The sequence below is a fragment of the Propithecus coquereli genome, unplaced genomic scaffold (assembly GCF_000956105.1).
Source record: "Propithecus coquereli isolate 6110/MARCELLA unplaced genomic scaffold, Pcoq_1.0 Scaffold76, whole genome shotgun sequence".
Taxonomy (NCBI): Eukaryota; Metazoa; Chordata; class Mammalia; order Primates; family Indriidae; genus Propithecus; species Propithecus coquereli.
In genome coordinates, this window is record NW_012153729.1 from 7,485,434 (window position 1) to 7,498,316 (window position 12,883).

Below are 12,883 nucleotides of genomic sequence, written 5' to 3' on the forward strand. Positions count from 1 at the left end.
AAAAAAAAAAAAAAAATTAGTAAAGTCATTGAGAGTGTTCCCTTTATAAGGTCTTGAATATGCAGTGACTCTTCCCATCTTAGGAAGAAGTTTGGGGACCTCCCCTACATGCAGTATATGTGGTCCTTGGGGTCCCGGGTAGGGACTATAGTCCATGCAGGGGAACAGCATGTGCAAAGGCCTGAGGGAAGCACGTGTCCCTCTTATCAGGCCACAGACCACACCTTCCTCCAGAAGTGCCACTATCACCATGGCGAGCACCCGAGCTACGCCAAGCCCCAGCTGCCCCTGCCGATCTTCACCGTGCGACATGATGCCGGGGCTGTCACCTACCAGGTATCTCGGCCTCAGGGACAGACTCAGTCAGCACGAGTCATCCGGGAGCTGAGGGGAGTGGGTGAGGGGAGGCTCCTGGCAGGGCTTGGCCATCTGTCCCCACCTGGGCCATTGGCCCACCCAGTTGTAGGCAGGATTTACTGAGTTCTGGTGCGAATTGTGGGGTGGTGGAGTTGAAGCCTCAGGACCCTCCAGACGGAAGAGGGCAGAGCACGAGCACATGCCTGGGTCTGAGAGCCTCAGCAGTTCTCTTTGCGCTCTGAGCCTCCATTTCCTCATCTGTAAAATGGGTGTGGAAATCTGTCCCACAGCATTGTCGCGAGGGTTAAATGCAATAACATGGAGATGGCCTGGCAGGTGCCTGGCACATAGTGGCTGCTCACTGAATGGACTTCCCTTTCCCCCTTCTGAGTCCCAAGCCTACCAGGGAGATTGCACACCAACCCCAAGAGGGGAGGGGGCTGGTGTCAAGGGAAGGACAGTGTGACTGGTTTGAGGTAGGGAGAATCAGGTACAGCTCCCTGGAGGAGGTGGCACACTCTGATTGTAGAAGAAAAAATGCCCACTACCCAGGAGTCACCCAAAAAAGAAATACAAGGAGTTGGAATAAAGGAAGCTCCCCTGCCTCCCCCACCTCCCTTCTCCTGCCCCCACCTCCCGCCCTCGCCCCTGCCTCCCCGGTGGCCTCTCATAGGTTCACAAGTTTTTAAATACAAACCGGGATCACCTGGACGCTGCCGTGGTGGAAACGCTTGGCCAGAGCCAGCTCCAGGTGCCCCGCCTGCCTCCCGGTGCTCGCCCCCTCCACACCGTCCCCCCATTCTGTCCTCCCCTCGACACTCCTGCCCGGGGGCTGGCCGGGAGGTGAGCGGCTCAGCCCCATCGCCCGCCGCAGCTGGTGGGCGCCCTGTTCCAGGAGGCAGGGCCGCAGGCCCAGGGAGGCCGAGGCAGACCCAGTCTGGCCGCCCGCTTCCAGCAGGCCCTGGGCGACCTCGTGGCCCGGCTGGGCAGGTGAGAGCAGCGTCCCCCACCGAGACCCCCCCGGGAGCTGGATGGGGTGCTGGCCTGTGCCCAAATGACCCCTCTTCCACTCCTCAGGAGCCGCGTCTATGTCATCCAGTGCCTGAGCCCCAACCCCGGGAAGGTGAGCCCCCAGGCACCTGCACCCCCACCCCAGCCCCTCACCCCGTGGCTCCAGCTTCCTTCTCCCTGTCTCGCCGCCACAGCTCCCAGGCTGCTTTGACGTGGGACATGTGGCCGAGCAGCTGCGCCAGGCTGGCGTCCTGGAGGCCGCAGGTGCCCGCAGTGTGAACTTCCCCGTGCGTGTGCCCTTCGGGGCCTTCCTGGCCAGGTAGGGCCCTGCCGCAGGGCAGGACTGACGAGGAAGCCCCTGGAGTGATGGCTGGGGGTCCTTCCAGGTGGCGATGGGATGGGGCCTGGCGCCCAACCTCCCTCCCCTTCCCCTCCTTTCGTCCCTCTTCCTCTCTCCCTCGTCTCTCTCCTTCACTGCCCACGAGACGCCTCCCTCCGTGCAGTCCCCGTTCTCCACCACAGCAAACCCCTCCTGTGCTCGTGCCTGGGGACCACAGATGAGGTGGGGGCGGCCCCTGCCCTGGGCGGGGCTGAGCCGGTGGGTGCTCAGGAGGTGCTGGCCGGAGGGAGGACAGCGGGAGCAGAGCCTCTGAGATGGGAAGGAGGGGTGGCCACCTGGAGCCAGGCGGGCAGCATCTGCACAGGTGAGGATGCGGTGGTGATGGGCTGCCAGGAACACCAGAGGCAGCTCTGTTCCAGGAGTTCGGAAACCTCTAGAAAAGCCATTTTATTGTTTGCCTCTTTGGCTTTGGCCATTGACTGGATGGCCGATTGGGAACCCTCTGAAGGGCTGGAGTTTGCCCCGAGGACAGGAGCAGGGCGGGGAGCAGGGGGACTCGGTTCTCCTCGTCCAGGTCCAGCTGGGCTGGCAGCACCTCAGGAGGAGTGAGGGGGGCAGCCACCAGGAGCAGCAGCTTCGCCCCAGGGCTCTGGCGACACCCTTTGCCTAGATGGCCTTGGTGACAGGGATAGCCTGGCCGAGGGCTGAGGCAGGCAGCAGGGATGGGTGTGACTTGCCTTGAGCCGGACACCGAGAAGTGCCAGGGTGGGGAAGGTTCTGTCTCTGCCCTTTGGAAACCTACCGGCTGCGGCAGTTGCCGCCTCTGCCAGGAAGCCCTGAGCCCGGGAGCTGGGTGAGGGGAACCGCAAGGTACAGCTGTCCACGCAGCACGGACCAGGTCTAAATGCTCTGTGGCCTCCCGTGGCCCCAGAATGTGCAGGGTGCTTGGTTCAGACTATCGAATGTCCATTGAGCCAACTTGCGACGGTGAAACCGCATTAAACACTCATCCACCCACCCCTGCCTCCCCTGCCTCCCTCCCTCCACAAACTTGCCTGGAGACCCACCGTGTTGCGGGGCAGGCACTGGGGACAGAGGCGTTGAGACCGAAGCCTCGGGACCACATTCCTGTTGCTCTCCCAGCCCCCGCTGAGCTCCAGGAGAGCAGAGGCCCAGTGCCCTGCCACATCTCTGTGCCCCGCCCAGCACCTGGCATATAGGGGACACTTTCCAAACTGTTGAATGACCTAGCAACTGAGTAATACCGAGGGGCCTGGGGCGTCAAACTAAAGTGAAAAGAGGGCCTCGCTGTTCTGACTGTGGCTCTCCGTCCTTGGGGCAGGTTCCGGGCCCTGGGGACAGCGGGGCCGGAAGACCCCTCTGACCGGGAGAGGTGTGGCACCATCTTGAGCCAGGCACTGGGGGCTGAATCGTTGCTCTATCACCTCGGAGCCACCAAGGTGGGTGTGTGGGTCCGTGTGTGCGGGGGGAGGGGGGCGGGCTCGGTGGAAAGGAGAGGCGTATTCTGGGACAAACAGGGACAAGCTCGGCATTCGGTGGTCCTTCCCAGTTGGAGATGGAGAGGGGCTGGACGGCAGGCTGTCCCAGGCACCCCAGAAGAACAGATTGTCTGGCAGGAGGGAGGAGGCCGGGGCCTGAGGAGGAGAGCAGGTGCCCATCCCCCGGACCTGCCCGCAGCCTGCACCTCTGCCCACAGGTCCTGCTGCAGGAGCAGGGCTGGCAGCGGCTGGAGCAGCTCCGGGCCCAGCGGTGCTCCCAGGCCCTGCTCACCCTGCACCGCAGCCTCTTCTCCTGCATCTCCCGCCAGCGCCTCCGCCTCCTGCCCCGGATGCAGGCTCGTGTGCGTGGGCTCCAGGCCAGGTCTGCAGGCGCTGCAGCCATGGCTGCAGTGGGTGGGGTGAGGCCGTGGGCTCCTCCTCAAGGTGGTGGGCAGGGTTGGGGAGGCGCAGGTGTTAAGGCAAGTCCACCTGCCCCATGCTCTCCCATTAGCACTTGCCTCCCCTTGATGGCGTTCCCGCTCATACCCACAAAGTCTCTGCTTGAATACCCCCAGTCACGAGAAGCTCATTACCTGTTGAGGCCACCTGAACCTGCAGTCCTAACCCTTTGATTGTTCTCTTTTCTGCTCTACTCTCCACTCTGCAGCAAGAGTGATCTTTTCAGAGCATGCATTCGAGTGTGTACAGTCTACCTACCTCTCTGGCCCCCATGTTGGCCAGACTTTTCCACTCCAGCGACTTTGTACTTCTAGGTCTTATAATGCTACCCTCCCCTTCTCACCTCATTGTCTCCTGTCACCCTCACAGCCTGTCTTCCCTCATCCCTGCAACAGCTACCGGCTGGCCATCCGCCCCGTCTACCCGTCTACCCTGGGCAGACACTGGCGGCACAGGGCTGGAGGCAGCAGGGCTGGTGCCTCCCGGGCTGGCCAGGGAGTCAGATTCAGGCGGTGAACCAGCCACTGGACACCCCAAAGGGTAACTCGAGGGCTGAGAATAAAGTAAAGTGGTGCCAGGGCAAGGGCACCAGGGCAGCCTCCAGAGAGGGGACAATGTCACCTGTCTATGTCTGTTCCCAAAACTTTTTCGTCACGAAAACAGAAACTCTGCCTGTTAAGCAATAAACTTCGTATTCCCCATCCCCCCAGCCTCTGGCAACTTCCAGTCTCTGTCTCTGTGACGTTGCCTGTTCCAGCTGTTTCCCATACGGTGACTCACACGCTATTTCCTTTTATGACTGCTGCTTTCACCTAATGATTTCCAAGTTCCTGCGTGTTGCAGCACGAATCAGAACTTCATTCCTTTTCGTGGCTGGATAGTGCTCCATGGCGTGGCTATGCCACATTTGACTCCTCCGTGCATCCACGGACAGACGTTTGAGTGGTCGCCACCTTTTGACTGTTACGAACAATGCTGCTATGCGTGTGGGCGTACAAGTATCCGTTCTAGTCTCCGTTTGCAAATCTTTGGGGTTTATGCCTAGGAGTGGGACTGCTGGGTCGTGCGGTAATTCTATGTTTAACTTTCTGAGGCGCTGCCAAACCGTCTTCCATTTTATATCCTATGAGCAATGTACCAGAGTTCCGATTTCTCTGCGTCCTGGCCAATACGTGCCACTTTCTGTTGCTAAAATTATAGCCGTCCCCGTGGATGTGAAGTGGGATCTCATTAGGGTTTTGATTTGCATTCTCTCATGACCGACGGTGTCGGCACCCTTCCGTGTGCTGCTCAGCCCCGCGGCATCTTCTTGGGAGAAACGTCCGTTCCGGCGCTCTGTTTTTCAGTCGGGTTGTCGTTTTGCTGCTGACTTGCAGGAGTTCTTTACAGGTTCTGGGTATTAGCAAATAGCCTCTGTGGACCGTCTGTTCACTCTTCTTACGTGTGTCCTTTGATGCACAAAAGTTGTAGGTTTATTTTTAAATGTTTGTCCTGCTCAGGACCCCTTTGAGGAGTCTGGTCTTCTTACATCTTGGAATTTCTCAAAGATACTTTGTGTGCACTGTCCCTGTTCCAGGATCTCCTATTCGATGTTCAGTGATGTTACTTTTTGATTATAAGTTCTGCTTCCTAAATAATAATATGACAGACTCTGTTCTACATGCTTGCATCTGCTAATTCCTTTCATCTTGTTGTGGGGCAGGCATTACAACAATCCTGATTTTACAGATAATGAAAATAAATCGCAGGGAGCACAGAGAGGCACAGGGGTTTATCTGAGATCACGGTGACTAACTGGGGGCGTGACCTGGCCCAGGCAGTCCGGCTCCAGAGTGGGATCTCGGTGCCTGTGCTAAACAGCCCCTCAACTGACCTCGGCTTTCACGGCATCCTGTGCTTCTCCTGCTGCTTCAGTTGAGCATCCAGGGCCTTCGCTGCTCCGGAATCAGTTTTGGGTTTTTTGGGAGGTTGTTTGTTTTTGTTTTTTGTTGTTGTTTTTTTGAGGGTCTCACTCTGTTGTCTGGGCTACAGTGCAGTGGTCTCATCATAGCTCACAGCAACCTCAAACTCCTGGGCTCAGTGATCCTCCTGCCTCAGCCTCCCAAGTAGAGGGAACTATAGGCGCGGCCACCACACCCGGCTGATTTTTCTATTTTTTTGTAAAGACGGGGCAGGGCTGGGGTCGTGGGGGAGGGTTTCTCTATGTTGCTCAGGTTGGTCTCGAACTTCTCACGTCAAGCGATTCTCCTGCCTTGGCCTCCCAAAATGCTGGGATCGTAGGTGTGAGCCACTGAGCCCGGTCCAGAGTCGGTTTTGACACAAATGTCTAGGCTTAGAGGATTTGGCAGCCAGTCAGGAGATGTAAGTTTGGACTCTTCATCCCTGCCCCCCACGGCCTCCAGGAAGCGGTACCTCCGGCGGCGAGCAGCTCTGGGACATCTGAACACCGTCCTGTTGCTGGCCCGGCCCCTGCTCTGGAGGCGGCAGAGGCTGCAGGTGCAGGGGTTCGGGGCGGGTGCGGGACTGGGGGAGCTCGGGCAGAAGCCAGGCAGCCTTGGCTGACCAAGTTGGCCAAATCCCAACGGTGTCCACCCTCTCGGCCCAGCCTCACAAGGACCACGGCCTCCAGGCCACTGCTCATGGGCTTCTCCCCCTTCCCTCCGTGTGGCTGAGGATGGCTTGGCCACTGGGAGGGTGCTGTCCTCCGTCATCCCTGCCGGTCCACCAGAGCCTGGTCTTCCCTTCCTGCCTGGGGCTCCTTCCCATCCCCCCGCCCTCCCTTGGGGCCCTTCTGCTCCTTTCTCTTGCCTGACGACTCCAATTCGAGAGCCATAAAGCAGCTCAAAGGTCAGTGCCCACATGATGCCCCCCTCTCTGGCCTGTCCCTGGCCGGACTTTGTCCCCTGGGACATTTCTTCCCTTCTTCCTGCCCTCTTGCCGGTGCTCTGGCAGACAGGCTGCGACTCCCGAGGTGCTGAGGCCGGTGAGGCTCTGGAGGGCCAGGGACAGGCGGGGGCCGATCGCCCCGCCAGGCAGCTGCCCCTCTGGCGCTGTTCTCCTGCCTTTGCTGGTGTCAGGGCCTCCTGGGGGCAGCAGCGTCAGCTGAACTGTGGAGCTGGGGGGGTGCCCCTAGGGGACTCATGGTGACTCCCCACCAAAGGCCTCAGCTCTTCCTGCATCTCCCCCAACAGCTTGGGCATCGGTGTGGCTGGTGCGGCGACGGGGCCTCGGGGACAGCGCCAAGCATGGTAGGTGGCCTGGAAGCTGGAGGAGTTCTACGCTGGGACGTGAGCCCACTGAACCTGGCACACCTTGGAGGGAGGGGTGCCAGGGTGCCGCTGGGGGTCCTGTCAGTCAGGGATGTTCACCGTGTGCCTGAGAGCAGACTGGGCTGCCCTTGGCGCTCCAGGGCTCATGGTTCCCTCTGAGGGTCCCTGGGGCTCTGGTTGAGTGTCCAGGGTCAGAACACCCGGTCTTTGGAGGGCTGTTTATAAACTCGAGGCTGAGAAGGGACCCTGGGTCCCTGCGCCCCCTCCCTTGGTTCCTGGGTCAGTCGGTCCTCCCCGCCAGGAGCTGGGGAGCTTGGAGATCCCGGCGGAGCTGGCCGTCATGCTGAAGACAGCAGAAGGTGAGTCTCATTGGTGCTTCTTGCTGGGACCCCTTCCCTGGTCCCTTTTCTGTGTAGTGGGTTTGTCCCCTGTGGTCCAGGCCCCCCAGAGCTCACCGCCCAGCTCCCTGTAGCCAGAGGCTGGTGGCTGATGGTGAGGGGGGCTGCCAGGACCAGTACCACACCTGGTATCTCTGGGCTGCTTCCTGATGTCGTTCCCAGGCCACCAGGATGCCCTGGCTGGGAGCATCACCGAGTCCATGCCCCCTGAAGTCCCTGCCCGGCCCAGCCTGACCCTCCCACCAGACATTGACCGGTTCCCCTTCTCCAGCTTCGTCTCCATCGGCTTCCAGGTGGGCCCCAGCCTGTGCTCTCCCTGCCGGCCCCACCTGTCCCCGACACGGGCACCTGCCCGGAGAAGCTGCGCCTTGTCCCTCTTTCTCCACTTTTCCTCCTCACTCTCCGGTCACCGGGGCTCTGGATGCAGATGAATTGCTCTGAAAATGTCCGTTGAACCAAAATATCTCACCACGTACACGTTCGATCCATGTTGCCACACCTTTGTTATCCCACAGTATTGCCCTGCTGCGGAAGTCAGGTTGTTAGAGAATGTTTACCGACGAGGGAAACCGTCCAGGCTCCAGCGTTCAATACAAAGGCAGGATTCAAAACTGCACATATAATATGATCTTAATTTCGTTTAAAGTCAACAATAGAATGTGTGTGCTGGGATGTGTATATCTACGCATAGAAAGTAAGATGAGAAAGAAAGAGACTTAGCTGGATGCAGTGGTACACACCTGTCGTCCCAGGTACTTGGGAGGCTGAGGCAGAGGGATCACTTGAGGCCAGAGTTGGAGCCTGGGCAATATAGTGAGACCCCATCTCTATGAAAAATGAGAAAAAATTAGCTGGGCATGGTGGTATGCACATATGGTCCCAGCTACTGGGGAGGCTGAGGCAGGAGGATCGCTTGAACCTGGGAGTTGGAGACCAGCCTGGACAATATAGCAAGACCCCATCTCTAAAAAAAGATTTTTTAAAAAAATTAGGCATATGCAGTGGCACACACCTGTAGTTCTAGCTACTTGGGAAGCTGAGGTGGGAGGATTGCTTGAGCCCAGGAGTTCAAGTTTGCCATGAGCTATATGATTTCACTGCTGCATTCCAGCCTGGGCAACAGAGCAAGACCATGTCTCTTAAAAAAGAAGCTAAAATGTTAACTGTGATCATTTCTGGCAGTGAAATGTTAACGATGGTTTTAATTTTCTTCTTTACCCTTTTCCATGTTTTCTGAGTTTTCTGCATGTGTGGCCACAAATTTTCTAATCAAAGAGCATTAAGATGCATTTCTGCAATGGCTTTCTGTGAAGCCCCCTTCCTCTCCCAGGCGGGTGTTCCGTGGGGCTCCCCCAGGGCTGTCCTCCAGCCAGCCCCTGCCCACACCCTGTGTCACTCTCCTTCCTTGCAGGAGCCATCCCTGCCCAGGCCAGGGCAGCCGCTGGCCAAGCCCCTGACCCGGCTGGATGGCGAGAACCCTCAGCATGCCCTGGACATCAACAAGGTGGTGAGTAGCTCATCGGAAGGGGTAGGCCCTCGCAGGGACGGGATGGGCACACGGCAGCCCTGCACGTGCTGCCCTCACCTCACTGCGCCGGCAGATACTGCGGCTCCTGGGGGACGGATCCCTGCAGACCTGGCAGAGGCAGACCATGGGAACCTACCTGGTGCGGCAGGGGCAGCGCCGGCCGGGGCTGCGGGACGAGCTCTTCAGCCAGCTCGTGGCCCAGCTCTGGCAGAACCCGGACGAGCAGCAGAGCCAGCGTGGCTGGGCCCTCATGGCCGTCCTGCTCAGTGCCTTTCCCCCGATGCCAGCCCTGCAGAAGCCCCTGCTCAAGTAAGGGCCCTGGGGGTGGGGACTTGGCAGGTGGGGCGGGCAGACCCCTCCGCCTTCACAGCAGCCCTGTGCTGTCCCCGCAGATTTGTATCTGATCAGGCCCCCAGGGGCATGGCGGCGCTGTGCCAGCACAAGCTGCTGGGGGCCCTGGAGCAGTCGCAGCTGGCACCTGGGACCGCTCGGGCCCGGCCACCCACCCAGCTGGAGTGGATGGCCGGGTGGCGGCGGGGCCGCATGACTCTGGACGTCTTCACCTTCAACGGTGATGGCCACCTCCTGCCGAGGCCTCCCCAGCCTGCCCCCTCGCCCTCCCTGGACCCCCTCCTCCCTCAGCCTTCCTGCTGCCCCCACTTGCTCGGTGGCCCTGATCTCCCCCATCTTGCTTTGGGACCCCCGTAGGATAGCAGCCCCTTCCTGTCAGGGTGGCCCTGCCGCCCCTCACTCCTGTCCCCACGCTGCCCCTGCAGAGGAGTGCTACGCGGCCGAGGTGGAGTCCTGGACCACGGGGGAGCAACTGGCCGGGTGGATCCTGCAGAGCAAGTATGGGGGCCTGTGGGGGGACAGTGCGGCCAAAGCTGACCACTGTCCCTGTCCTCCTGCCTCCTCCTCGTCTCCCCAGCCCCCTCTTCCTCCCAAGGGGTGGGGAGGGAGTGCCCCCAAGTGTGAGGGTCAGTGGGCGGGGTCCATCCTGGAGACTCATGGGGGAGCAGAGAGATTACGAGGAGGGGTGTGAGCGCACCTGGTTGCCAGCCCAATAGGCCAGGAAACAGATGTGAGCGTCGGCAACGACATCCAGACACAAGGAGAGCTGTCCCAGCTGCCGAGCAAGCCGGTCCCGGGGCCACCCTCCCCTCCCCAGCCCCCACCCTCTGGTCCTTGCCCCTTCATCTTCAGGATGGCCACCTGCCTCCATGGCCACCCCCCACTCCTTGCCCATCCCACCCAGAGGCCTGGAGGCACCCCCCCGTGGCTGGTCCGTGTCGCTGCACTCTGGAGACGCATGGCAGGACTTGGCGGGCTGCGACTTTGTGCTGGACCTGATCGGACAGACGGAGGACCTGGGAGACCCAGCCAGTCCCCGCAGCTACCCCATCAGTGCCCTTGGCTCGTAGGTGCTGCCCCACCACACCCATCCCTGGCCTGCCCCTGCTGGTGACTCCCATGGCCACCCTGTCACGCCCAGGGGCTCACAGGAGCAGCTGTAAACCCTGTCCTCCCACCTGAGCCTCCTCCCAACTGAGCCTCCTCCCACATGCGGGGCGACCCCCACAGCAGCATCTACCTCTTGCCTCAGCCTGGGTGCCCCCCAGCCTTGGCAGCCCCCTTAGCTAGACCTCCTATTTCCCGCAGAGCCGAGGCCATTCCCCCCGCCCCTGGTGTCCAGGCCCCCTCACTGCCCCGAGGACTCCCTCCAGGTCCAGCCCCAACACTGCCCAGGAGGGGCCACACAGGTAAGGCTGGGGTGGCCATACTGAGGTTGGCAGAGTGTGGGAAGCCCCCGACCCCTGGTGGATGGTGCCAACCCTCTCCCTGCCCCGCAGGGGGCTCCGGCACCTCGGGGAGCCTGGATGGCTTCTTGGAGCACGTTTTTGAGCCAGTCTTCTCCCCGGGCTTCAGCGTGAGTGTCCTGCACTCCCCCCAGCCCCTCCCCTGCTGCCCCTTTCACTTTTCCCAGCCTCTAGCTCTGACCCTGTGACCACTGTCCCTTTAGGATCTGGAACACGGCTGGGCTCTGAGAGGCCGCATGAAGGGAGGGGGCGCCATCGGGCCCATGCAGCAGGGCTACCCCATGAGTGAGTGTGGGATTTCCCATCACGGGCCTCCCTGGCCCAGCAGCACGGGCAGGCACGGCCTGGGTCCCCGCAGGCAGCTGGGATTGGCCTCCGGCCAGCAGCCCAGGGGCCGACGTTCTTCTCTTTGTCTAGGGCTGGAGGGAGGTGGTATGTGGGCCCAGGTAGGAACTGACTTGAGGCACCCCGTCCCCTTAGTGTATCCAGGAATGATGCAGATGCCCGGATACCAGCCAGCTGTGGTCCCTGCACCGGTACCCATGATGCCAGCCATGGGTACAGTCCCCCCCATGCCAAGTAAGGCTGGGCCAGGGTACCGAGGTCCCTTCTCAGGAGAGCAGTTGTCAGCTCTGGGACTGGAGCGGGGAGGGTTCCCCAGGAGCCCAGAGTGCACAGTGGGCGGAGGGCCTTCAGTTTGGCCGCGGTGCTCACCCGCCCTGGCCGCCCGCTGTCCGCGCAGCCATGGTGGTACCGCCGCAGCCGCAGCCCCTGCTTCCCAGCCTGGACGCGAGGCAGCTGGCAATGCAGCAGCAGAACTTCATCAACCAGCAGGCGCAGATCCTGGTGAGGGGCAGGGCCCCCAGGGCCACAGGGGGGACGTCTGGAGGGAGGGGTCTAAACTGGCCCACCACCCCTCTCCCTTCAGGCCCAGCAGATGACCACCCAGGCCATGACCCTGTCCCTGGAGCAGCAGACCCAGCTACGCCAACGCCAGCGCCAGGCTCAGGCCTTGGAGGCTGCACCCCGGGCCCCGCCCTCAGCCATCACCCCCAAGCCCAAGAAGCCCCCTGCCCCCCGGGAGGAGCCAGAGCCTGAGCTGGAATCAGTGAGTGCCTGCCTGAGGGTGAGGAGCTACACCCTCAAACAGGGTGGCAGTGGCGGGGCTGCAGGGGTGAGAGGTGCGGGTGGGGTGAGCAGGCAGATGTGGAGAAGAGGCTGCTGGGCCCAGGCCCTGGGACCCCAGGGGTCAACATGAGTACGGTGACGTGGCTGGCTACAGCGGCTCTTCCCGTCTGCCTCCTGCCAGGAGGGGAGCTCAGAGGAGGCTGAAGACAGGCCCCGGCCGCCTAAGAATTTCCAGCAGAAACGGGAATACTTCCAGAAGATGGGTGAGGGTGCTGGGGGCTCCCACACAGAAACTTGGGCTGGGGCTTGTCCAGAAGCCCGGGTGGGCAGGCCGGTGGGCCGACGTTGGTAACCATGGCAGGCCATGTGGGCACTTACAGGGCGGCAGCAGATCAAAGTGAAGACGGTGAAGCCTCCTGTCAAGGTCCAGATCCCCCAAGAGGAGGAGCAGGAGGAGCAGGAGGAGGAGGAGGAGTGGGAGGAGGAACCAAGAGCAGGTGCGGGGCCAGGGTGAGGGCCGGGGCTTGGGGCTGCTGTACTCTGCAGTGTTTAATGTCTTTCCCCTTCCCGGTCAGTGCTGTCCCCTCCTCCTACCCCCATAGTGAAGAAGCCATTGAAACAGGGTGGCGCCAAAGCTGCAAAAGAGGCTGAAGCGGAGCCGGCCAAGGAGGCGGAGCCTGGCCATGATCCAGGGCCAGCCAGGGGCAGGGGGCCTGTGGTGCGCAGCTCGGACCCCACGCGCCAGCAGCTGGAACCCAGCAGGGAAATTCGCAACATCATCCGCATGTATCAGAGCCGCCCAGGCCCCGTGCCCATGCCTGTGCAGCCATCCAGGTGGGCCTCTGGGGGGAGGTGGCCCCCAGGCGGAGGCAGCCAGGGCTGCTCTGTTCCTCGGGGAATTGCCCTATGGACCTAGTGACTTCTTCCTTCTCCCAAAAGGCCTTTCAAAACTTTCCTGAAGAAAAATGACCCTAAGGATGAGGCTCTGGCCAAGCTGGGGATCCAAGGTGCCCACTCGTCCCCTGAGGTGAGCTCCCCATCCCGTCCCCTCCAGTGCATGGGATGCTCGACTCAGGA

General features: G+C 61.1%; 1 protein-coding gene across 1 annotated transcript in view; it reads left to right on the top strand.

Annotated features, from left to right (window-relative positions):
• The window catches only part of LOC105824703 (unconventional myosin-XV-like), a 31,148-nt gene that overhangs the window by 9,639 nt on the left and 8,626 nt on the right, over window positions 1–12,883 (top strand). Inside the window, exons 14-40 of the mRNA XM_012662238.1 lie at window positions 211–336; window positions 1,031–1,108; window positions 1,232–1,347; window positions 1,435–1,480; window positions 1,563–1,687; window positions 3,051–3,168; window positions 3,426–3,589; window positions 6,069–6,181; window positions 6,585–6,649; window positions 6,858–6,914; window positions 7,237–7,294; window positions 7,496–7,626; window positions 8,745–8,840; window positions 8,935–9,170; window positions 9,254–9,432; window positions 9,638–9,710; window positions 10,117–10,278; window positions 10,521–10,621; window positions 10,712–10,788; window positions 10,882–10,963; window positions 11,159–11,257; window positions 11,421–11,524; window positions 11,607–11,804; window positions 11,991–12,069; window positions 12,187–12,303; window positions 12,382–12,640; window positions 12,746–12,833. Coding sequence (XP_012517692.1) covers window positions 211–336; window positions 1,031–1,108; window positions 1,232–1,347; window positions 1,435–1,480; window positions 1,563–1,687; window positions 3,051–3,168; window positions 3,426–3,589; window positions 6,069–6,181; window positions 6,585–6,649; window positions 6,858–6,914; window positions 7,237–7,294; window positions 7,496–7,626; window positions 8,745–8,840; window positions 8,935–9,170; window positions 9,254–9,432; window positions 9,638–9,710; window positions 10,117–10,278; window positions 10,521–10,621; window positions 10,712–10,788; window positions 10,882–10,963; window positions 11,159–11,257; window positions 11,421–11,524; window positions 11,607–11,804; window positions 11,991–12,069; window positions 12,187–12,303; window positions 12,382–12,640; window positions 12,746–12,833 — 3,147 coding nt within the window. The remainder of the gene's footprint in view (window positions 1–210; window positions 337–1,030; window positions 1,109–1,231; window positions 1,348–1,434; window positions 1,481–1,562; window positions 1,688–3,050; window positions 3,169–3,425; window positions 3,590–6,068; window positions 6,182–6,584; window positions 6,650–6,857; window positions 6,915–7,236; window positions 7,295–7,495; window positions 7,627–8,744; window positions 8,841–8,934; window positions 9,171–9,253; window positions 9,433–9,637; window positions 9,711–10,116; window positions 10,279–10,520; window positions 10,622–10,711; window positions 10,789–10,881; window positions 10,964–11,158; window positions 11,258–11,420; window positions 11,525–11,606; window positions 11,805–11,990; window positions 12,070–12,186; window positions 12,304–12,381; window positions 12,641–12,745; window positions 12,834–12,883) is intronic.